Source organism: Delphinus delphis, chromosome 1 (assembly GCF_949987515.2).
Source record: "Delphinus delphis chromosome 1, mDelDel1.2, whole genome shotgun sequence".
Taxonomy (NCBI): domain Eukaryota; kingdom Metazoa; phylum Chordata; class Mammalia; order Artiodactyla; family Delphinidae; genus Delphinus; species Delphinus delphis.
Window position 1 is genome coordinate 95,131,095 of NC_082683.1, and position 26,224 is coordinate 95,157,318.

General features: G+C 37.1%; 1 protein-coding gene across 2 annotated transcripts in view; it reads left to right on the plus strand.

Annotated features, from left to right (window-relative positions):
* Nucleotides 1-4,968: 4,968 nt before the first annotated feature.
* GPSM2 (G protein signaling modulator 2) overlaps nucleotides 4,969-26,224 on the plus strand; it is a 67,052-nt gene continuing 45,796 nt past the window's right edge. Inside the window, exons 1-2 of one of the 2 annotated variants that reach the window (XM_060026502.1) lie at nucleotides 4,969-5,174; nucleotides 18,241-18,543. In XM_060026502.1, coding sequence (XP_059882485.1) covers nucleotides 18,488-18,543 — 56 coding nt within the window. In that variant the 5' untranslated portion in view covers nucleotides 4,969-5,174; nucleotides 18,241-18,487. The remainder of the gene's footprint in view (nucleotides 5,175-18,240; nucleotides 18,544-26,224) is intronic. The other variant, XM_060026511.1, reaches the window with a different exon arrangement.

Below are 26,224 nucleotides of genomic sequence, written 5' to 3' on the forward strand. Positions count from 1 at the left end.
AATGAATTTACAAGGCAAGATAGAGCAATGACATCAGTTAATAGTTGTTTATATGTATCTATTTATTTACCACTTAATATGGTCGCCATTTCCTTCCTGCATCTTTAACCATCCAAGATCATTTTCCTTCTCGAAGGAGAACCCATATAGCTTCTGTCAGTGAGGGTCTGTGATGGCAAAATCAGTTTTTGTTTACTTGAAAATGCCTTTATTTCATCCTCATTTTTGAAAGATATTTCAACTGGTTAAATAACTCTAGGTTGACAGTCATTTTCTCTGACTGTAATATCAAAGATATTCAGCTACTGTTCATTGTGGTGTGCGGGCTTGTCACCGCGGTAGCTTCTCTGTGGCAGGGCACGGGGTCTAGTTGCGCAGGATTCAGTAGTTGTGGCACACAGGCTTAGTTGCTCCGCGGTATGTGGGATCTTCCCAGACCAGGGCTGGAACCCGTGTCCCCGTCATTGGCAGGTGGATTCTTAACCACCGCACCACCAGGGGAGCCCTCTCTCGCTGGTTTTACTTTGTTTTCAGTGCTCTGCATTTTCATTATTTCATGTCTAGATGTAAATATTTTTCTTTTATTCTTTAAAAAAATCTTGCTGAAAGTGTTGTCTGTTTCTCTTCTCATCTTAGAATTTCAATCAGACACATGTTAGATCTTCTCAGTCTATCCTCTGATTCTCTTTTATATAAAAAAATTAGTTCAGTTCTATCTTCCAATTTGCTCATTCTCTCTTCAGAATGTCTAATCTACTGGTAAACCTGCCCATTGAATTTTAAATTCTAATTATTGTGGATTTTTTTAAAGTCTAGATTGTTTTTAAACCTGCCCATTCATTTTTTGCAGAACTTCATTATTTATATTTTCAATCTTTTATTTCTTTTATATTAAACATACTTATTTATAGTCTATGACTATTTATAATCTATGACTGTGATCTATTCCAGTTTTAAAGTCTTTATGTGTTTGATTCTGTTATCTGTTTTTTTGTTTGTTTGGGTTTTTTTTTTTTTTCCTGCTAATTCTTGTACAAGACGCCTTCTCTCTTTGTATGATTTCTGATTTGATTGAGAGTTCATATTTCTTGGAAGTTTTTCTGTGGAAATGTTTGGGGTCTGGCTTAAGTTGGTGTCATAGTCAACTTGGGTTGACAAAATACCGTAAAGTAAAATACCATTGCTTAAAACATCTATTCCTCACAGTTCTGAAGCCTGGAAACCCAAGATCAAGGTGCTGGCAGATTCAGTGTCTGGTGAGGGTGCCTTTTCTGGTTCATAGAGGGCTATCATCTCACTGTGTTCTCACATGGTGGAAGGGATGAAGTTGCTCTCTGGGGTTTCCTTTATAAAGGCACTAATCTCATTCATGAGGGCTCCACTCTTATGACCTAATCACCAGCCAAAGCCCTTATCTCCAGATACCATCACACTGGGGATTAGGTTTAAACATATGAATTTGGGGGAGGGAAACAAACATTCAGCCTATAGCATTTGGATTTCTCTAAACGTGACCTGGTTTACCTTTGCCAGCTGCCTGCGGGCATCACCAACCTGAAACCACTTTAAGGTAAATTACGTGCTTGAGTTTTTCAGACAACTCAGGTAGAGAAGATTATTGCCTTTGGTTAAAAAAAAAAAATCTCAGAGGAGATATTTCCCCCTCCATCCTATGTTAAGGCTGATTATAGGCAATTTCCTTTTGTAGTCTTCTGGAAAGAGGCTGAAGAGGCCTTTTGGGGGATCCTGGCTTTATGTGTGGAGTGTCTTATGAGATTCCTCACGTTGGCAGGAACCTGGCCTTTGTCTCTTCTTTCCATGCCTCATGAGACCATGACAGCTAAAACTCAAATTCATCTGATTTAGCCAAGACAAAGCTTGACTTCAGGGTTCTACTTATCTCTTTTACTAGTTCTTAGCTTCTGAGTAATCAATCCTTACTTTCATGCTAGCTCATTGATACATTTTCTTTTTTTTTTAATATTTAAAAGCATTTTAAGTTGCTTTCAGTCTGAGTTGGACAAGGTATCTATTTCATTAACTGTCAGAAATGGAAGTCTACAGAGTGATTTTCTTCCCTACTTTTTATTCTGAAAAATTCCAAATTTCTAGAAAAGGTAAAATAATAATACATGAATAGTAGAGTACATGAATAGTAGAATAGTATATATATATATATATATATATATATATATATATATATATATCCCCATACATCCTCACCGAGATCCAACTGTTAATATTTGGTTTGTATTTCTCTCTGTCTTTTGCTGAGCCATTTGAATATAAGTTTCAGAAGTCATGGCTCTTTACCCTTAAATATTTCAGCTTGCATCTTCTAAAAATAAATTCCCTTATATAGCCATAATTCCATATCTGAGAAAAATAACAGTAATTCCATAATATCATCTAATACACAGCCTATATTCAAATTTCCCCAATTGTTTCTTAAATGTCTTTTATAGTCTCTCCCTTCTTCTCTCTCTCTTTCTCTCTTCTCTTTCCCCTGTCTCTCTCTCATTTAGAACTCCATCAAGATTCACGTACTTTTTTTGGTTAGTTTTTCCTGACAATGATGTTTATGAAGAGTCTGGGCTAGTTGGCTAATAGAATGTCTCAAATTCTGCATTTATTTCACAGTGCTTTTTAAAAATATATAAACAGATAAACTTATTTCCATGTTTAAAATCTCCCACTGGCTTCTATAACAATAAAGCCCAAACGCATTCCCCTGGTTTACAAAGGCCTACGTGAGCTGTATACTCTCCTCTCTCTCACTGCATCTTAAGCCACAATGGCCTCTTTCCAGTTTCTCAAACCCACGAAGCTTGTCCTCACAGGCATTAGCTTTAGTCCTTGCGTTAGCTGTTCCCTTTGCCTAATGTGCTCTTCCCTGAGCTTTGCTGGAAAGTTGGCTCCTTCTGATAATTAAAATTTCAGTTTGAATACTGTCCTCTCAGAGTGGCCTCTCTTACCTTGACCCTCAATGTAAAGCAGTCCTTCAGTCACTCTCACATCCCCCTACTTTGAATTCTCTGCATGGTCCCTATCACAGCCTGATATCTTTCTTGTTATTTATTTTAATTGAATTCCAGGAGGGCAGGGCTGTGTTCTTTCTTGCTTGCTACTACATTCGGGCACCTAGAACAGTTCCTGACACATAGCAAAAACAGAATAAATACTTGCTGAATACTCTGATGAATAAGCTGAAAGCTGAGGACTGAAAACAAGCCAGGCATTTAAAGAGGCTGGGGTAAAAAACTCGCAGAGGGAACTGCCAGGGAGAAGGCCCTGAGAGAACCCTGAAGCTTAGTCTACTCTTGTGTCTGAGGAATGTCCTGTGCCCTTGGAGGGAAGTGAGCTAGCAGGAGGGAGAAATGCAGGAGAGTGGAGAGGTGGGCAGGGAAAGATGGTTTAGGGTTTTGCGGGTCATGGCAGGGAATTTAGATTTTATTTTAAATCAAATGAGAAGTCACTAAAGGTTTTCAAGTAGGAGTAGGACATCTGATTTATACCTTTTAAAAGATAATTTAAAAATAATTCAACTTGAGTAATATGGAGATAACTAATATGATAGAAAGTCATATGTGTAAGAGAAGATTTGCAAGGGGAAATAATGATTCATTTCCGACATGATGAATTTGACACATTGTACTTCCTTTGTGGCTTTCATATCAACACCCCAAAAAGAATTTATGAGTAAGAAGAGATTATAATACCTATCTCTGAAATAGTACAGCCAGCTAATTCAGTTGCTGCTTCTAAGCACCTGATATTAAGGGTAGTTGTTGATAATAATGATAACAGGTACCATTTATTGAGCAGTCAGGAACGATGTTAAGCACTTAACAAAACTTACCTCACTTAAGCATCACAACCACCTTTATTAAAAGAGGATTTACTATCTGTGCTTTACAGTTGAGGAAACTGAGGCTAAAGAAGATAAGGATAACTCGTTCACGGTCAATCAACCAGTAAGTGGCAGAGATGGAACTCAAATCTGGGTCTAGTTTGATGCCAAAGCTGTTATTTTAACCCCTTTGCCATTAACACGTTCTCAGTAAGAGATACTGAAAATGGAGTTTTCTTAACACAGCCTTAAGGCTGTAAAAACCCTTAAATTTCATTTCAGTGGAGAAATATCTATTTGAGAAATAATCCTATTAAATTCATCAGATTAGTTAGCCGAGAGAGATTATAGTCTTAGTATTTTTGTAAAGCACAAACAGACCTATTTTTCATTTAACTTGACGTGAAGAGGAAGGGAATGGAAATAAAACTTAGCCTTCCTAGTGTCTTTGGAATATAGTTGCTTGAAACTGAGCAAAGCTGCCACCCAACTTTCCCGGGAACCAATGATTCTGCGGTCAACACAAGTTTGCTTTTTTAACAGCTGGGAACGCCGAATTGTGACACAGCCTCAAGAACTGAGGCTGCCTTGTTCAGACTTTCACACGGGTCCCTCTGTTCCTTTCATAGAGCCCTCTTTTTCTTAAACATCCCACAAATGCCGCTGGGGGACTCATTCTCTGGGCTGGAACCAAGCCTTCAGGACAGGCGGCACTTGCTTGGGCTTCCCATCTTTTAAAATGCTCTCCGCCAGACTCCGTCTGAAGGACGCTTTCTGGACGATATTTATCGCCCACCCTTCAGCGTCTGAAGAAGAAACAGGAGGGCAGGAAAGCAACTTCAACTTGGTGGTTGAGGACAGACGCCGGGGCAGCGGAGGGACTAAGAACCCCAAGGTTCCCCTAAGGCCGACACGCAGTCCCCAGCCCACCCCAGACGGCGGAGGCAGAGCGCCGATGGCCCCGCCCCGCCTCGCCTCCCGCGCTGGCCATTGGCGTGTCCGAAAGACGCGGGGCGTTGTCGGTTTGAATGGGAGCGCCTGGAGCTGTGGGGCGCAGGCGCAGAGGAGGGGCGCGGCAGCGGGCGGGCGACGCTGCGGGACCACAGTGTGGCGGCCGACTGGCCGGGAGGCGAGGAGAGCCCCGAGTTCTGACCCACGTGACCTGTGGGGGCGGGGGAGGGGTGTTGCTTGCCGGCTTCCCGCGGTGCCTCTGCCTGGGGACCCGCCGGGGGAAGGGCCGCGGCCACACGCCAGTAGCCCGGGTGGCCCCTGCTGCAGCTTCGCGTCGTGCGCCGCGCTCCCCAGACTCGCCGGCCCCCGCGAGGTGAGTTCGGAGGGGAGTTTGTGGGCGCCCCGCGGAGGGAGGTGACAGGGAGGGGGCGTGTGGGGGGGGCGGGCTCCTTTGTTCGGGGCGGGAGGGGGCCGGGGTGGTCGCGGGGGCGGTCTCGAGAAACCTGAAGCTCGGGGTGAGCAGCAGCCCGCTCCAGGTCGAGCAGTCGGGTGCTTTCAGGTTGGAGATTTAAAAAGAAGAGTACATTCTAAGAGCTTCATTCCCTAGTTTTTTTAAAACTAAAAAGTACAGTAGGATACAACGACTTCTTACGTATTCGGAGTGTGACAGACATTAAAAACCCGAAACCCTGTGGAATTAAATCCGAGGCGGGTCGCGTTCACTTGTCGTCGTGAGTTTGTTGTCTAAAGCGGGCAGGCTTTTTCAGACACCTGCGTTTACCACATTGACATTCATGGACTTCGGGGAAACCAACCTGTCGACTTACCGTAGAAATTGATAGTTGCTGCAAAAAGTTTTAGTAAGCAGAGAATGTCAAGAAAGCGCTTTCCTGAAAATCTATAGAATATCTGCGAATACTAAAAAGTGGAAAACCTATAATTTCCTTGTATTGATGGTAACCAGTTAGCTCATTTTACCTGGTATAATTTGAACTCTTAAAGAAAACGAGTAAGGATGGAAATTCTATTTGACTTAATGCATAATTTAACCCTCCCGTGGAGTTGAACGAAGTAGATTCTTGGCTTTCCTTTCGGTCGGCTTGTATTGGAGTCGCTGGTGGCGTGTGTGGGAAGCTGAATTTTCAAGCTGCCACTTTAGAAGGGTGCACGGAAGATTTCTGACTTGATAATCACCAGTGTGATCACCTCTGATAAATACTACTTTTGCTTGGCTTGTCATTATTCAAGAAGCAGCTTTGGCTGATTGTTTAGAAGTCAGTAAGCAGCATTAAAAAGGGGCAGATCGCTGTTGCTTGACCTGTGTGTGTGTGAGTGTGTGTAGGTGGGGACTCGGGAGGAGGAACAGTCTCATACCTACTCTTCTTTACACCCTACCATGGATTCCTTCTGGCAAGCTCTTTCTCAGGCCATTATTTATAATATTAGGAGTGGAGCAGATACAGAGTAAAAAGTTGTGTGTTATTGTTTTAGAGGCATTCCCTCCAAATCCTCTTTGGCTAGATAAGCTGTTTAGTTGTATTTCCTTCTGTTATTAAATCAGACATGCAGTGTTACAAATATTATATTTTAATATAAATCTCAGACTTGGTACTAGGCTAATTGAAACAAAGATAGGTTATAGTAGTTCTTTAAATGGCATTGTTCTTAAGCATAAAATGTTTCTAAGATTTACCTAAAAGATAAAAATTCTGTAATTACTTCTCTGGAATTTTAAAATTGAAAACCTGACATAGATTTAGACTAGTGTTCTAAATCTATTCTAATAGACGTTATTTTTTATAATAACAATGGCAATTATCAGTATTACTACTCTATTGAGTACTTTTAAGTACCAGAGCCAGGCACTGAGGTGCTTTTTATAAATCATATCTCTAATCATCATGACACATGTTGGATAAGTATCATTATGCCAAACCAACACTGAGAGTTTAACTAGCTCGAGATCGTATAACTAATAAGTCACCGTGCTGAGATTCAAACCATGGCCTGGTCCCAAAGCACATGCTGTATTGCTTCTGTGTTTGTTTAAATCTCCTCCAGGTCTCTGGATTCCATTTGTAGAGACATAATCCTACTTTTAAGATGCCTGTATGTGCTCTGTTTTGCTGTGAACTGTGCAGAAATATTTCAGCCCTTCTTTTAGGACAGCTATTTCCCTTCCAATGCTTTATAAGTCACATAACATCTTCAGTGTCCTTTTAATCGTCTTTATAAAAACAGTAAAAATATAAGAGTAAGACTTTCCTGAGTTATTTACGTGACTATGAATATACTCTTTACTTTGGAGCAGAAATGTATTAAAGTCTGGTTTTCTCACTACCATAAGATTCTTTGCCGCTTCATAGTTCTTATCTTCTTCCCAGGCAAGAAATCAAAAAAATTTGTTGGACATCAATTATGTGCAAAGCAATTTGCTTGGTGTTGTGAGATAGCGGAGAGAAAGCTTCCTTTTCAATAATAGTTTCTGGAGTTTTTGCAGTAACTTCCTTCTGTCCTGCTCTGTCTGTTGCTGCCAGTTTATCTTCCTAACACAGATCCAGCTTTGCTATTCCTTTGTTGAAAAAATTACAAGGTTTCTCGTCATATAAATACAAGGACAAATACTCCTTCAGCCACGTACATATTCAGTGTCCCTCACAATTTAGTACCTTCTTAGACTTCTCTTTTACTACTGCTAACCCAGTGTGCTCATCCTGGGACACTTTATCTGCGATCCCACCTCCTTACTTTTGCTTGAGCATTCCCCATGACTGGAACACCTTTTCTGGATTTGCCTGATAAGGTTTACCCATCCTTCAAGGTGCAATGCCGATTTCCTTGCTTTCAAAAAGCTTTCCCTAGTCCTTTTTACTTAGAATTATTCTTCCCATATCATCTCATAATGTCACTGAATTGAACAGAAACATTTTTACACTTAATTGTGATAACTTTCAGAAGGAGAAAACAGTTATATTTTCCTATGAAGAATTCTGAATTCAAACTCTCTAAGGATTCTTTTTAGGCATTTATAATCATTTTGCATCTGGGATTTATTTCTCCTTAAAAATGTGTTTGAAACCAATTTTGCCATTTCATAGTTCTTCCGTTAAGAGAACTGATTTATTGTCATTTACTAACTCAAGAACAATGCTCAGGAAAAGGGACCACTTCTTTTCTCCTTCACTATTTCGTTCTTCATACATATATTAATTGATTTAAGCTGATGGCTGACCATCATTGGTAGTAATAAAGGGCTTTCGGTCATATTTTCTGGTGACTTGGTGACGAGTTTTGCTCAAAGTAGTGTTCTCCCCATTGTTTACTAATAAGTATTTCTCTTTTTTCTTTCTGACATAGTAATGTCCTCATAAGATAATGTTTATTTTGCATTTACTTCTTTGAGCTCCTATTAATTGCATCATGTTTGTCCGATAATTTATTTATTAACAAAAGATTACAGTTTGGAAAGGGCAAAGATTAATGTATATATTTAGGTTTGGTTTTTGTCTTTTTTTTTTTTTTAAGAAATTGGGCTTAGTATGAATCATTAGTGTTTTTGGATTGCATTTTCTTGTGATCACCTGGCCTTATAACCTGAGTAGTCATTTGGAATGTACTGAAAATGTAATTGGGGTTGATTGAATTTTTAAAAAATTATCATTGTGTCTTCTATAACCTTGATATTAAAATACTGCTATGTGTCCAATTTTATGTGTTTACAGTAATGAACTAAAAATCATTTATGTGTCTAGTTGAAACTCTTCCAAAAGGTTATTAATTTTACTAATGGATTAAAAGTACAATATATTTTAAATTGTTTAATAGGAGGGAAAATTTACATTATTTGTAGACTGTGGGCTTCAGTTTGAGGAAAAATAAAACCAAGTAATAGGGAGAAAAATACTAATTTTATTCTAATGAACATATATAAGACTCTTCTCCTTTAGTTGGACATACTTATATTCTTAAATATAAATAAGTAATTTTGTTGAAATAGGATTTTTGATTCATTAACTGCTTTGCAGGGAAGAAAGGTAACCAAGATTAGAGCTGTTGCATAAAAGAATCTTCCTTTTGTTCTTGAAATTTTTAAGCAACTGTTTCATCCTCCATTAAATTATTGTAATCACTAAGGACTGTAATTTCAGAACAGCAGTTTTAATGATTAGCGTAGTCACTGGCATAATTCAGATTGGCTCCATGTTAATCTAAAAATAGATCCCCTTTCTAGTTTATCATCCCCTTCCCCAGGAAAATATTCAGTATTCAACTTCTTTCTGATTTATCACGGACTGCCAAACCTTAAGACACTAAGAGGCTGCCTGTGCAGTAATGATTATATTTGTAGTGCTTCGTGTAGAGATGGTTGGAAACTACTGTTGAACTACAAACTTTCAGCCTATCTCATAAGTAGACTCATACACTTGATCCTTTCTCACCGTTAAACAACAATGCTAAGATGAAGACTTGAAATATTCAAATCCCTTTCTTCTAGGTTACATTTTGTTTTAGTATTTATCTAATTTGAAATTTCATATATGGTCTTTATTAGTGTTTTGGTTATCCAGAGAACATATTCTTTGAAGTCCTTTTAGCTTTATGTGATGGATAAAAATATAAATGCTCTTCACCAAAAAAGGAAGTTTATATATAGTTGTTTAGAATGGTGAGCTTTTAGGTGTAAACCTTGGAAAAAATGAAAAGGAATTCTTATTTTATATTACTAAAATTATTTTTGGATTATACAGCTTTGAAATAGTTGCATTCATTGTTTTACCTTTTTAATGTCCACAGCTCTAGACCTGAATTTCTTGTTTTCTCATCTGCCAAGAATAAATATGAGAGTTTAAAATCAATAGTGCTTTTACTTTGCATGTATTTGCTGTTTTTCCGAATGACCCATGAGGATTAATTTCAAATATACATGGGAACCCTTCTGACTGGTGATGTGCCTTTAAGATATAGATTTACTTGGAATCTAGAACCATTATTCTAATCTATTCATTGAATTTATTCTATTTATTTAGCTGATCAGTAGTCACAGTTTATTAGAAAGTTTTTATAATGAAATATGTATTTATTTAACAGTTACACTGTTAGTTACACTTGTTTTTTAACCTAACTTGGCCTAACATCTTACAGACTTATATTTATTGTTGCAGACTTAAAGGTTAGCAATAAATTGAGATGTAACCTTAATTGGAGCACATACTTTAGGGTTATATATTTGCTAAAGGAAAACTTTACTGATACAGTTTTTATAGCATACTCTGTGGCAAATTCCCATTTCTCCAGAATGATTAGAGAATAGAATCATCTGCTTTACTATGTACCATGATTGTTTATTAATTTCAGATTGTGTAAAGTAATTTACATTTGATATATACAATTATCAGCTAACACTAAAACTATGTCCAACACTATAGATAGCTATAGATAGATACACACATGCCTATAATCTTGAGTTCACAGTATTATGTGACAGTTTGATTATATTATTGGTTTAGAGATTTAGTATGTTGAGTAAAGAATCAGACCTTTTATGCATTGCTTTATTTTTTTTTCTCCCATCGCAATTTCTCCTTAATTTTGCCACTGACTCATCACAGTTTTTAACATTTGAATCTCATGGGTACTTTAAAATTTTTTAGTTTTAAAGATGTGAAAAATTAAGAAATATTAGTCACTCATTCTACTTCCCCCCTCCCCCATCCTTCCCCATTTATCAAATTTTATCTGATATCAAAATTTCTCAAGTTATCTTTTTGTTTCTTTCAGCTATTATTTGTGAACCTAGCACTTTACCAAGTACAAGTTTGAAACAAATAGTCCATTTTTTTTTCCCTCTCGAAGTATCACTCTTGCAATCCAATTTGTCAGTTACTGTGCCTATTGCTACTGTTCCACCTGTCCTCAAAATTGTAAGCTCTCTGTCTCTGCTTGACCTTTGCCTCTCACCTAACCAGTGGGCATTGTTTTCATTTTTCTGTAGGTACTCTTAGCTAGATTACTTAAGTACCCAGTCGTTCTTGATCCTAACTTCCCTTGCTTTAGGCACTAATTTCCCACATCAGTCGTATATTCTAATGTCAAAATAATTTTTCTTGCCTTTGATTGGCTCCTCAACACCTGCTACACTAAAATCAATCTCTGAACTCTGTTGGACTTTGCTTACTACACCCTTTGCTTTTCTTACACTCTTCATCTCCTTCTATGTAAACTTCCTGCTTTTACCTTCCTACTCCTGATTTTACATGTATTGTTCCTTATACCTGCCACCTTGTTTGCACTGTAGCTTCCAGATAGAATGTAATTAGGAATACATGTTTAGATTAGGTGACAAGCCATATTTAGACCATCTACAAATAAATTAGTGTCTGCTTACTGATACATAATTTGACAGAAAATAACCAGTTTACCTAGGGTAGTTACCTGAGTTTATTTTATAAGTGGATGTTTTGGCCTCCTACTTTGCTACCCCCATTAGTACTATGATGTGTATTTGTTACTAGAACCTTTACCCTGAATTCTAATGTGAAAGAACTTTATTTTAAATGTGTTCTTCATTCTTCCTCAGTATTTATCCCAGTTCCAATTTATAAAGAGCTCCTGTATCTGATTTGAAACATTACAGCTGAAGGGATTTGGAGAATTTGAGTATTGTACCTTAGAGGGAATTATTAGGATAAGAGGAGTTTAAAGAATTTAGATTATCAATCCTGGAGGCAAGAAAAGTAAGATATTTATTATCTGATGGGTGTTACCACTTTATAGAGACACTTAAATGAAAGAATCAGACCAAAAGTTATTGGCATTTAAGTTGCAGTCAGGAGTAGATAGTTTAGATTAATTGAAAGAAGGACAAAAGATATACAGCTGACTCTTGAACAATGTGGAGGTTAGGGGCGCTGACCCCCTGGGCAGTGGGAAATCCACGAAAAATTTTACAGTTGGCCCCCCATATCCATGGTTCCACATCTGCAGTTTCAACCATGTGGATTGTGTAGTACTGTAGTATCTATTGAAAAAATTCCCCGTTTAAGTGGACCTTTGGAATTCAAACCCATTCAAGGGTCAACTGTAATTGTAACTGTCTATCCCTTATTTTTCACAGTCACCTAGTTTGAAGATACTTTACTGCTAATCGAGTAAAGTATCGATGGAAAATATGGAAAATGGAAAATAATTATTGCTTTCTCTTTATCTATGGTTAGACCAAAAGATGCTGTGAGCTAACAATCGAGTAAAGTATCAATGGAAAATATGGAAAAATGGAAAATAATTATTGCTTTCTCTTTATCTATGGTTAGACCAAAAGATGCTGTGAGCTAACAATTTTGTTAGCAGTGAGGTTTTTGGAGCATTGTTTGTTAAAACCTGGGAGGTGCTATTAAGGGCATATGTGTTTCTTGAAAATTATTAGTTGTAAGTCTTAATGGAGGTTGAAAGTTAAACTTGATAGCTTCTTAATATTCTTTCAAACCTATAATTTCCATTCCATTTCCTGGTCCTGTCATTAAATTTTATTATGTTAATTATTTTAAAATATTAAAAATAATTTAATATTTGTTGTAAATTTTATCAGTGTTATCTAGTAATATGTAAACTATATGTTAAATATGAAGTGGGTTTGTTAGCTCCATGTTGAGCATTAATGAACACATTAGTAAATTAGTTAGAGAGTTTTTGCAACATGAATCATTGAATCAAGAATTGCTTGTTTGGGACTTCCCTGGTGGCACAGTGGTTAAGAATCCACCTGCCAATGCAGGGGACACAGGTTCGATTCCTGGTCCGGGAAGATCCCACATGCCACAGAGCAACTAAGGCCATGCACCACTGAGTCTGCCCTCTAGAGCCCACAAGCCATAACTGTTGAGCCCACATGCTGCAACTACTGAAGCCCACGTGCCTAGAGCCTGTGCTTTACAGCAAGAGAAGTCCCTGAAATGAGAAGCCTGTGCACCACAACGAAGAGTAGCCCCCACTCTCTGCAACTAGAGAAAGCCTGCACGCAGCAACGAAGACCCAGTGACGAAGACCCAACACAGCGAAAAATAAATACATTTATTAAAAAAGAAAAGAAATGCTACCTAATTGTTATGGAGATTGAAATTTAAGAGTGACTTTTGCGGGGGGGGGGATACTCTTCCTTTGAAGATAGTAAAGCCATATTATAAATTGTCTTTGGTAAAATGGTGAATTGTATTCTCTGTTTTCTTGCTTATTTAAAAAAATTTTTTAGTGGTTCTATATGCAGTCTTAATCAAGTAAGGTATTTTGCAGCTCCATTTATGTACATTTGTTAATTAAATGCTTACATTTTAATAAGTATGAAGTTAACATTTTTTTAATGATTGGTGAATTTGGGGATTTCACTATGATCTCATGGCTGGAAAAATATTTCAATTAAATTATAATTTAACTTAATTCTAAGTTAAGTTAATTCTAATACCTCACCTTCTGCCCTGTAGTATAAATAACAACCTAGACCTCAAAGTGGTAGTGGAAGACAGTTTAATTGACAGTGTAGCTGTTGTGTAATTTAGATGCACTTTGGAGCTATTGCTATGAATATCTACACTAATTCCCTTAATGTTTTTTATTAAGGTAAAAAGGTACAGTGGAATTCTGAACAAAAGGAAAAGAGAAGATTTGTTGGATTAATAACTGCTACCTACCTTTTCATCTTTTCTTAAGACACTGCTTCCTTTGTTGGCCAAGAGAGAGGATAAGAGGAATGATATTTTGTATTTCTTATGTGCCAAACTGGTATTAATATGAAAACCTCATTTCCTCTAGGAAGCTTGTCAGTGTTCCCAAGGCTAATCCTTTCCACCTTCCTCCTCCTGCTCTGTTCCATACTAACCTCTCTCTAACTATACTTAATTAACAAAGCAGCAGGAGTGTACTATCTAGAGTCTAATTTATGTTATAGCTGAAATACTTAAAAGGATGTGGAAGAGGAATTAGGCTCTATTGGATGGCATCAGAAGGGAGAAATGGGTAGAAATGGAAAGATTGCTCAAAGTATGGAACAACTGTCTAAAAGGACTATTCAAAATTAGGATTAGCTGCCTTGTAACCTTTCTGGGAGTGTTGTAGTTGTAGTAATATGTTGGACTAACTGACCTATGAGGTTGTTTATAATGCTGGATTCCAGGAATGAATGAATGAATAAATAAATTTTATTTATATAAGCACATATATCTTAATTTTACCTTATTTGTCTCTTTTAACTGTTACCTTAAAGATTATAGTTTACTTTCCTCTTTGATTCCATTGTTGACCCATTGGTTTTTTAGTAGCATGTGTTTAGTCTCCATGTAATCTTTTTCTTCTCATTTCCTTTTCTGTGGTTGATTTCTAATTTCATGCCATTGTGGTCAGAAAAGATGCTTGAGATAATTTCTATACTCTTAAATTTGTTGAGGGTTTTTTTTGTGCCCACTATGTGGTCACTCCTAGAGTATGTTCCATGTGCACTTGAAAAGAATGTGTATTCAAGTTTTTTTGGATGTAATATCCTGAAATTATCAATTAAGTCTAACTGTGCTGTTGTATCATTGAGTATCTCTGTTGCCTTATTGATTCTCTGTCTGGAAGATCTGTCTATTGATGTGAGTGGGGTGTTAAAGTCTCCTACTATTATTGTATTCCTATCGATTTCTCCCTTTATGTCTGTTAGTATTTGCTTTATGTATTTGGGTGCTCCTATATTAGGTGCATATATGTTGACAAGTGTAAAATCCTCTTCTTGTATTGATCTTTTATCATTATATAGAGTCCTTCTTTATCTTTCTTTATGGCCTTTGTTTTAAAGTCTATTTTGTCTGATGTAAGTATTGCGACCCCCACTTTCTTGTTATTTCCATTTGCATGAAATATCTTTTCCATTCCCTCACTTTCAATCTATAAGTGTCCTTTGCCCTAAAGTGGGTCTCTTGTAGGCAGCACATTGTACACTCTTGTTTTTTTAATCCAGTCTGCCACTCTGTGTCTTTTGATTGGAGCATTTAGTCCATTGACATTTAAGGTAATTATTGATAGATATGTATTTATTGCCATTTTAAACCTTGTTTTCCTGTTGATTTTATATTTCTTCTTTGTCCCTTTATTTTTCTTTTTCCTTTTGTGTTTTGGTGATTTTCTTTTGTATTATACTTATGTTCACTTCTTTTTGGTTTTTGTGAAGCTGTTGTATGTTTTTGATTTGTGGTTACCCTGTTTTTCAAGTATGTTAACCCCTTCCTATATCTACTTGCCTTAGACTGGTAGTCATATAGGCTCAAACACATTCTAGGGGAAAAAAAATCTACATTTTCTTACTCTCCTCCCCCACATTTTATGATTTTGATGTCCTCTTTCACATCTTCATGTTCATCCTTTTGCTGCTCATTGTGGTTATCATCACTTTCACAGAAAATTTTTTGATTTTTTTTTTTAATCTGTGTACTGGCTTATTTAAGTGATTTATTTTCCAATTGTGATTTTCTCTTTCCTATAGATTCTTACTTCTTTTCTATTTAGAGAAGACCTTTTAATATTGCCTTTAGTTTAGGTTTAGTATTGCTGTATTCTTTTATTTTTGCTTGTCTGAGAAGTTCTTTATCTCTCCTTCTATTCTAAATGATAATCTTGTTGGGTAGAGTATCCTAGGTTGCAGATTTTTCCCTTTTAGGACTTTAAATATATCTTGCCACTCCCTTCTGGCCTGCAGTGCTTCTGTGGAGAAATTAGCTGATAGCCTTATGGGGGTTCCTTTGTAATTAACTGTTTATCTCTGCTGCCTTTAGAATCCTCTCTTTATTCTTAACTTTTGCAATTTTTATTATAATATGTCTTGGTGTAGGTCTATTTGGGTTTATCTTGCTTGGAACCCTCTGTGCTCCCTGTAACTGGATATCTGTTTCCTTCTTTAGGTTTGGAAAGTTTTTTTTTTTTTAAATGTTGGGGGTAGGAGTTTTAGTAATGTATTTATTTATTTTTGCTGTGTTGGGTCTTCGTTTCTGTGTGAGGGCTTTCCCTAGTTGTGGCAAGCGGGGGCCACTCTTCATTGCGGTGCGCGGGTCTCTCACTATTGCGGCCTCTCTTGCTGCGGAGCACAGGCTCCAGACGTGCAGGCTCAGTAGTTGTGGCTCCCGGGCCCAGTTGCCCCGCAGCATGTGGGATCCTCCCAGACCAGGGCTTGAACCCGTGTTCCCTGCATTAGCAGGCAGACTCTCAACCACTGCGCCACCAGGGAAGCCCTAGGTTTGGAAAGTTTTCAACCGTAGTTTCTTCAAATACATTTTCAATCTTCTTTTCTCTTTCTTCCTCTTCTGGCATCCCTATTAATGTGTAGGTTGGCATGCTTTATATTATCCCATAGGTCTCTCATATTGCTTTCTTTTTTTTTTTTTTCATTTGACTTTCTGTCTGCTGTCCTGATTGGGTGATTTCCATTATTTCATCTTCCAGGTCACTTATTCATTCTTCTGCATCATTCAATCTACTCTTCATTGCTTTTAGCTTAGTTTTCATCTCTGCAAATGAGTTTTCTAATTTTTCTTGGTTCTTCTTTATAGTTTCTAGTTCCGTTTTACAATACTCTGCATTTCTGTTGATAGCCTTTCTTAATTCCTTCAGTATTTTCATTAGCTCCATTTCGAAATTGATGTCTGTTAGACTGAAGAGGTCTGCTTCATTTTCTTTCAGGGGAATGCTCTTGGTCTTTTAACTGGGAGTGGTTCCTCTGCTTCTTCATTTTGCTTATATTTCTCTTACTCTGTGAGTTTAGGAGAAAGAGGTACCTACTGCAGTCTCGAAGGGCTGTTTATACGTGGGGTTGTCTCTGTGTTGCTTGTGTGCATTTAATATATTTGGTGCGCGGGCTGTTTTAGTATGGATGTCTGTCGCCTCTTTCCTCAGCATGTGCTGGTTGTCATCCCGTTGATAGAGGGTGTGCCCATGCGGTGGCAGATGCCCTGTCCTGGGGTCCTTGGTGGTGGCGGTGGCGGCTCAGGCACGCCCCTGGAGCACGCGATGGCAGTGGAGGCGGCTTGCAACCACTCTTGGAGTTCGGGCAGGCAGTCGTGGGGACCTGTGACCACTCGTGGGGTCCAGGAGGGCAGCAGGGGGGTCCCACAACCACTTCTATAGAGGTTATAGTTTATATATGATGGTCTGTTGTTTCTCTGTGGTATATCTGGATATTGATTCATTTTGATTTGTCCTGCTTAGGACTTAGTGTGCTTCTTCAATCTGCTAATTAATGCCTGTCTTTGCTTCTGAAAAACTCTCAGTGTTTATCACTGAAGATTTTGCCTTTGCTCCTTTTTCTATTTTTCTTTTTGATACTCTAGTTAGACCTCTGTTAGAGCCTTTCATTTTTGTCTTCCTTTTCTCTGAACTGCTCTTTAGTATTTTTCATCTCTATCTATTTGTGTATGTCTGGGTAAACTCTGCAGATATTCTTCTAGTACATCTCTTTAGTTTATCTGATGTCTTGTTTAACCAGTAATTTGAGTTACTAGTTTCAATGTACATAGCAAAACTTTTAATAGTAGCAAAACAAAATCTGAAAAACTACAAGCCAAATGCCCAGCAAAAGCAGAATGAAAAATACATTTGGTATACAATGGAATGTGATACAGCAATAAAACATGCAGATTGTAGCTATGTACAACAACAAGCGAGGTGAATCTCAGAAACATAATGTTGAACAAAACCATACAAAACTAAACAATATATAATTTAAACCTATACAGACAGTTGTGGCAAAGTTATAAAGAGAAGCAAGGAAATAATGAACACAATTCAGTTTAGAGATCACCTTAGATGGGTTAGGTTGCGGCACCCGGGAGACTTCAAAGGCATTGCTAATGTTCTTTATCTTAAAGTGGGTGCTATTGTGTCATTCTACCATACACATATTTCCTAAATTTCTTTTGTACTTACTCAGTGAAAACATTTAAAAATCCTCAAAGATTTTAAATAGGATGTGCATTGAGAACAAATGAATATCAGTGTAATATTATTATCAGCACAAACATCTTCTTTGAAGAAATATGTTTACAGAGTTTAGAATTGACTTGTTCAAATGAATTCCTGAAATTTCATTTTACTTGTTAATAGCAGTTTTTAAAATCTTGAAGTATCATAATTTTAAGATACTAATATCATACATATTCTTCTATGTTTGTAATAGAAAATATTACATAAAATTATTTATTTCAAACCAATTTAAAAAATTAAAGTACAGGTCTCAAATAAATATCATATACTCACATCCTTATTTAGAAACCCTCTGACAATTAAGCCCTCTGCTGTTTTTCTCCCGTAATTGACATGACAACAGTCTGTGAAGTTACCTGTGTGATTATATACAGCTTGGAAGTACATTAGGTTATTCTTTGCAAATACGACTTCAAGCAAAACATCTTGTATTCCTTTTGCAGAAATGTTGCTGAAGTGCTGCTGAAAGGGCCAGAGACACAAGGATTTGGGACACATTTTGAACCTTTAAGCTGTCTGACATTGACCTCCTTTCATTATTAATAAAGAAGAAGCAGGAGCTTAGGATGTATTAACATCAACTCATTAATATACTAACCGGACAATGTTCTGCAACAACTCTACATTGTAGAACTGGATTGGTACAAAATAAAATAATTTCTTATTATACCCAGCTTATAATATGACTCGATGGAGGAAAATCTGATAAGCATGAGGGAAGACCATTCTTTTCATGTTCGTTACAGGTAAGACTACTGCTTTCTTAGCGGGTAATTTTTAATACTTATTTAAACGTGTATTTAACTCTGATCATTTCAAATTTAAATTTGAAAGTACTAAAAATATACTAGCCATAGTTAGAATCTCCTTTAAGCAGTGTTTTCTTTTTGTTGTGGTTGTTATAAGTTTTTATATCCTTTCTATAGGAAAATGGTAGTAGAGACCAATTATTTACTATAGTTTATTAATGTTCTGAGGAAGAGTTTATGAATAGTTACTTTAAACTTTGTTACTCTTTATATAATGCAAATATAAAAATGAAATATTTCTGAATCTCTGAGGGCAGAGGATGGATTTTGTAGTGTGGTTGGCTGAATGACCTGATTTTTCTGTTAAAATTTTTAGTGATCTTTTATAAATGAGTTTTAAAAAATGGGTATTAATGTTGGAATGGGTGGGTACTTTCTAAACATGATAAACTAATAGTTTAATATTTAGTGGTAAAACTGGGGGCTTCCCTGGTGGCACAGTGGTTAAGAATCCACCTGCCAATGCAGGGGACATGGATTCAAGCCCTGGTCTGGGAAGATCCCACATGCCGTGGAGCAACTAAGCCCATGCGCCACAACTACTGAGCCTGTGCGCCACAACTACTGAGCCTGTGCGCCACAACTACTGAGCCTGTGTGCCACAACCACTGAAGCCTGCACACCTAGAGCCCATGCCTCACAACAAGAGAAGCCATTGCAGTGAGAAGCCCGTGCACTGCAACGAAGAGTAGCCCCTGCTCGCCGCAACTAGAGAAAGCCCGTGAGCAACAATGAAGACCCAACGTGGCCAGAAAAAAAAAAATTAGTGGTAAAATATTAATGACATTTCTGATACATTTAGGAAGAAAGCAAGAATATCTGCATCATCATTATTTAACATTTATTTTGGAAGTTCTGGTCATTGTACTAAACTAAAATAAAGACAAACAAATATTAGAATGGAAGACAGTTGTTAGTAAGGTGATTAGACATGAATAGATTCCTTATCAAAACTATTATAAGTTAAATATTGAATAATATTTAAAAACGTCAGAACTTATGGCTTTGAATAGTATTCAAATCCCTAATGAGTGAAGATGTTTGATACCAAATTTTGGATGTCTTAACACATGCATAGGAAATAGTGAGGAGATTTACTGTCCTTTGCTTTGGAGCAGATGGTCCATGTTAGGGCATGGTGCCAAGGAAGTTTATATAGGTAAGCTGAGAGCATTTCTATTAAAAATTTAAAATTTTCAAATAAAAGAAAATGGAAGACATTCACCATAATTAAAATCAGCTTTTAATAGAAATGCTCTCGCTCTACCCTGTGGGGCATAGTTCCAGGAACCTCTGTATCCACTGTGAAGTCTTGCCTTTTTACCTCCTAAATGTTGCTCAGATTTATCCATGCATCTGGATCCTCCCCACCACCGCTACAGTTCAGTGTAGCAGTGAACTAAATCGTCTTCCCTCCAGACTCCCTGCCTTCTCCATTCTCTCCTCTTGGAATCTGTCTTTTAAATTTGCCTCTAGAGGGCTCTGTCTATAAACATGCAACCTGTGCTTTAATCCGTTTGGTGGCTCCTAGTCACCTGTAGGGCAGAGCCACACTTAATATAGTACAAAGGAGCTTCCATTGCCTGGCCTCTACCTATTCCTTCACCCTTACTTCCTTCCAGTCCTCACCTTGCACTTTGAGCTCTGGTTCCCTGTGCATGACTCAGTGCCTTTGCTCATGCTACACCCTATGACTTGAATGCCCTTTCCACTTTCTTGGTTTAGCTAATTCTACTCAATATCTAAGATTCAGTTCAGAAATATGCTCCTCTTAGAAACAATTTCTAAACTCCATAGTTTGGCTATATGCCCTCACATATCGTGTGCATATCTCTTTCTTAGCACCAACTGTATTAAAATTCAGTGTATCTGTTTATATGTTTGTCTCCTCCTCCCTGCCACTCCCTTCTTTTCTTTCTTTTTTTTTTTAATTTTTATTTTTTGGCTGCACCGTGTGCCATGTGAGATCTCAGTTCCCGTGACCATGGATAGAACCCGCGCCCCCTGCAGTGGAAGTGCAGAGTTTTAATCACTGGACCACCAGGGAAGTCCCCGCCACCGCTTCTTTGACCATTTAGCTCCCTTAGGGCAGCCATGATGCCTAGCCTGTGGTCTGGCTTGTAGTCCACATTTGATGGAATTGTCCATTGAACTTCACTGGACATAACCATCAGATGAACCTGGTAAGATGTTTATCTGTCTTGCTAAACGTTTTTAAGAGTGGTTTACTTCTTAATACTGTAACAATAATAGATAAGCAGGAGCGGATTGTACTTCTGCCTATAAGAAGGTCTTAGATTCATCCTTTTTTCATGATATAGCATAGGTCAAACATGGTTATACATTGATATAGGACTTCACCAAAAGAAATTTAAGACTCAACTGCTTGTAGTAAGACTATACCAAACAAATCTCTGGTTTCATCAGTGCTGTAAGATCAGCATTCTGTACACTGACTGGATTATTGTATAACTGCAGGTAATAGTTTGTATCCCTTGTGTTAGGAGTTATGGCCCAATATAGGTTATTTTTTTGCTGTGGAAAACACTTAGCATGTAAAGTTTTATCCATCTGGTTCTTTCATTGAGGAGGTCCTCATCTATCTCTGGAGGAGCTTCTGTGGCACAATAAGTTTGTAATTTTAAAGTGGAATAATTCTTCAGACACTAAGAAACCTCTTGAGAGATATCAGAATGCTTTATGAAATAGTTTACAACTTATTTGTGGAGGCAGAGAGAAATGGAAACTGATAGTAAAATGGGATTTGTTTCTAAACTTTTAAAAAGTGTGCAATTGATTTTAAATAACTATCGTTAATTTTTTTAGAAATGATAATAGTACTGTGATTATATATTTTTAAAAATTTATTTATTATTTATTTTTTGACTGCGTTGGGCCTTCGTTGCTGCACGCGGGCTTTCTGTAGTTGTGGCGAGTGGGGGCTACTCTTCGTTGCAGTGCCCGGGCTTCTCATTGCAGTGGCTTCTTGTTGCGAAGCACAGGCTCTAGACGCATGGGCTTCAGTAGTTGTGGCACGCAGGCTCAGTAGTTGTGGCTTGCGGGCTCTAGAGTGCAGGCTCAGTAGTTGTGGCACACGGGCTTAGTTTCTCTGTGACATGTGGGATCTTCCCAGACCAGAGATCGAACCCATGTCCCCTGCATTGGCAAGCAGATTCCTAACCACTGTGCCACCATGGATTATAATTTTTGAAAATGGCTCCTTATCTTTTAGAGTTACATACTAAAATATTTACTAATGAAATGATATGCATTCTGGAATATACTTCAAAAGAATCTGAAGTTGTAGAGTGAGGGTGGAAGTAAAGATGAAATATATATTGATAATGTATCATATATTGGTAATTGTTGATGTAGAAAGATGGATGTATCAGGTTCATCATACTAGTTTCTCTAGTTTTATATTTCTTTGAGAAATGTCCTTTTTCATACTTGTTACTGTGAATAACAAACATTTCAGTACTTTAATGTGAAAATTAGATTATTGCACATAAGTTGTAAAGGAATACAGTTTTGGTGTTGAATTCTTCAATTTTGATAGATAAATATAGTTATTAATAATATTCTTTCTGAAGAATAGTTTGAGGTAATGTGGAGTGGTGGAAAGAACACTGGATTTGGAGACAAAGACAGGATTTCACTTCTCAGATTTGTCATTGTATGATCTTAAGCAGGTCACTGAGCATCAGTTTCCGCTTCTGTAATAATACCCATCTCAGAGCATCATTTTGAGAATTAAATTTGATATAATATATAGTTAGAATCACTTTAAAACTAAGTTACCAATCAAAATTTAAATTTAAATCAAGATGGTTTTGCACTTTCCCTTTTATAAAGTAAACTGGAATAATTAGATATATGTGGTAAATTGGATGGATGAAAATTGTTTATGGGGGCTAGGACTGGTAATGGAAAAGATCCACGCCCAAGTAGAACACATAGAAGGTGGAGCTAAGGGCTGTAATGAGAGAGTGGACTGCCACAGAAGACAGCACAATGGAGAAGGTGCAGGGCACTCTTGCTTTGATCTTAAGTCCTGAATCCCATCATTTATTCTTAATTAGTATGTAAGCCCTTAGAAGGGAGAGTCAGATTTGGACAAAATCGGTTATTAAATTCTTTTAAATGTTGTAGCGTCAAGATTTTAATCCTCTTTTGCTTTCATTGAATACTATAAACACAAGAAACCGAAAATAAGGAGGTAAAAAAACAAATCGAGTTGTAGAAGAAAAGTAAAAAATAATAAAATACAAAAATTAAAATAAATTGAAATGACGTGTTTGTGCAGAAGATGAGGAATTAAAGCTATAATGTTCAGTCTGTTAACAAAAATGAAAACATTTCAGTCAAGGATAGTAATATTGTCTTTATAGTTATTAGAAATGTACTTTTTTGATTATATAATTAAATAGGCCATTAGGAAGAATAAAAGAAACTTTTTATGTGGGATGTATTTTAATGGAGAGCTGTTTTCCTGGTTTGTCTTCTACTCTGGGTATGTTCTTTGTTTTCAACCCAACTGATAAACAAATGAAGTAATTCTATTCTCTCATAGAGACAGGATATGAAATTACTTTCTCTGTTACTATTTAATGATCTTTTAAAAAATTTATAAACCAACCTGCGTTGGCTGTTTTGCAATTAGGTATATTTGAGGTGTTGGAGATTTTGCCAGAATATTGACTTATTTTCCAATAAAATATACCACAGCCAAAATATATGTCAAAATAAACTCTAATAAGCTAGAGAGTTTTGAGCTTTATTTTGGGCATTCGTTACTGAAATGACTTTTCTAAGGTAGGTTCTCCTGTAGGGCAGTCTCACCTCATGCACTTTAAGGACAGCTGTGTAGCCAGCAGGGTTCCAGGTGGCTATCACTGTTTCCAGTGAGAATTATGTAAAGTACCTTTTTAAAAATTTGTAGCTCTTATGATACCATTCAGCCTTATAGCTAACTTTTGTTAGCGGCAACAGCATTTGGATTGATGGTTTCATTGTAATGTTGTATAAGTTTAAGTCCAGAAGGTCAAATATTTGTGGTGAAGATATTTATTTGAAGAACATGCTTCTGTGTTTTATATGGATATACTGTTATTAACTTCCAGTTTTTACATATGAATAGTGCTGACAAAAAAATTAATCAATAGTTAATCTTAGAAAGAAAGGGAAAATTTTATTTGTGCCAACCTGACTGAGGATTATAACCTGGGAGACAGTCTTTCAGAAAGTTTTAAGGACTGTTCTGTCTTTGAGAGGTTAATACACAGTCATAAAAGTTTTTGAGACAAAGGGTTTTACATCAAAGTAACATGTTGACAGTTTACATAGTCCAGCAAGGTGAGTAGTGGATTATTGTGACCTTTACAGGATTGAGAAAGGAATGTTGTGTCTTTAATGAGTTACCTGCTGGCTCCAGGAGGAATTGCTTTTTTTTTTTTTTTTTTGGCAAGATGGCATTCCTGTGTCTTCTAAGGGGATCTAGTTAATGTATAATGCAGGTGCACAATGCACACTAAGGGGGAGATGGTAATGGCTCAAATGGCAAAGAAAATTTTATGTTAATTTTTTTTGTCCTGCCTTAAAAATAATTTTGTTTCATCAATAGCCTTATCTCTGATTTCCTGGCCAGCAACCTAATCATCCTGAACTGATGGTTCTGGTGTGACTATTTCTCTACCTCTCCCTTGGTGAAATCATGTGCCATCATTAGTATTCCACTGTATGGTGGCATGTAATTTTTTTTAAACAATACTCTAGTGATGGGCATTTAAATTGTTGGTAGTTTTTTGCTGCTGTGACCATCCTTTTACATATATCCTTTTGAATTTGTGTACGTGTAGCTTTAAGATAAATTCCTAGCAGTGAAATTGCTCAATATATAATTTTTTTCCATAATTGGTATCATGCTTAAATTAAAATTTGTTAATAGAAAGAAAGCAATGTATTTTATATGTAAAAATATCTTTCCCAATTTTTTTCCCTATGATAATTCTTAGGAGTTCAGTGGTTTTAGTATTTAGACAAATAGAGGCAAGTAGTTCAGGTACTTTATCTAGTGAAAATAAAACCACATTTTTACATATTAATCTTTTGCTGACTCATTTCTCTTCACACATGCAATACACCAGTAACCTCATAAAACCTTAAACAAAAAAAATCTTTTTTTTTAACTCTTTCATCTTCAAAAATACAGTTCCAAATGGCAGTTGTCACTTGTGAAAGACAAAAATAGGCTTTTTAAATTTGAAATGACCTATAAAGAAAAATAAATACAGCAGTTTAAGGTTTCCAGTAAACTGATTTATATTTCCACGTGCTTTAGCTCTCCCCCCACCCCCGCCCCCTAGTCTAATGTTGAAGCAAAATGTTAAAAAGAGGTTAACTTGCGTTATTTTACTTTGACCCATAAAGTGAGGGTGAAGTCACTAATCTAACTGTGAACAAACAGTAGCCTTTGGCTAAATCACCTGAATTATTAGAAAAAGATACCTGGGTGTAAAACTTAAAAATTACCTGTCAGAGATGACTGCTTTCATCTGCTTATTCTGAGCCAGAAGTCTGCTCTGAACCTTTGTTAATTGGCTCTATTAATCTTAGTCCAGACTTTTCATTTAGCTTCACCTGGTTCATCTTCCACTTTTACAATTCCATTTTAATTTATGACTCTAAGGAAACTTGAAGTTTTATAGACTAAAAGACAGCACCTGAAGAAACATATTAATTGACCTGCTACTAAAAATACAAAGTGTAATCATATTTGAATGAGTTTAGGGTGAGTGGTGGTTTAACTCATTTCCTGTTAAAGCAGTGATACTCAACCTGCCTTGTACATTGGAATTACTTGGGGGCTTTTCTTTTTTTTTTTTTTTTTTTTTTGCGGTATGTGGGCCTCTCACTGCCGTGGCCTCTCCTGTTGTGGAGCACAGGCTCCGGACGCGCAGGCTCAGTGGCCATGGCTCACGGGCCCAGCGGCTCCGCGGCATGTGGGATCTCCCCGGACCGGGGCACGAACCCATGTCCCCTGCGTCGGCAGGCGGACCCCCAACCACTGTGCCACCAGGGAAGCCCACTTGGGGGCTTTTAAACAATACTGGGGACAGACCTCACGCCCAAGGGAGTGGGACCCAGCATGGAGTTTTAAAAAATGCTCCATGTGAGCTCTGCTGCTGTGCAGCCAGGATCAAGAACCACCACTCTGGTAGAGTTGCTCAAAGCCAATTGTAGTAAGGAATAATTTAGTGCTGCTCCAAAAATTAAAATGCTTGATGAGCTAAATCAGAGTCTTCCAAAGGATGGTGTTATACCACTGGTGGTACATAAGGTAATTTTACTCGCTTTTTTATTTTAATACTTCCGTATTTGTTTCGAGGTACATTAGAAAATGAATGTAAGTATCACATCAAACTCACAGTTTTGTAGATATTGCTTTGGATGAAACTAGATTTTTTTTTTTCACGGCATGTGCCAATTTAAAGGAATTTGCCAAATTTTAGAAACACATTTAAGTGAATGATTATGTAGTACATAGACGTGGCAGAAATCATAAAAATGTTGAAGAAACACAATGGCAACTTTGGTGAAGGGCATCTACTAAAGGTTA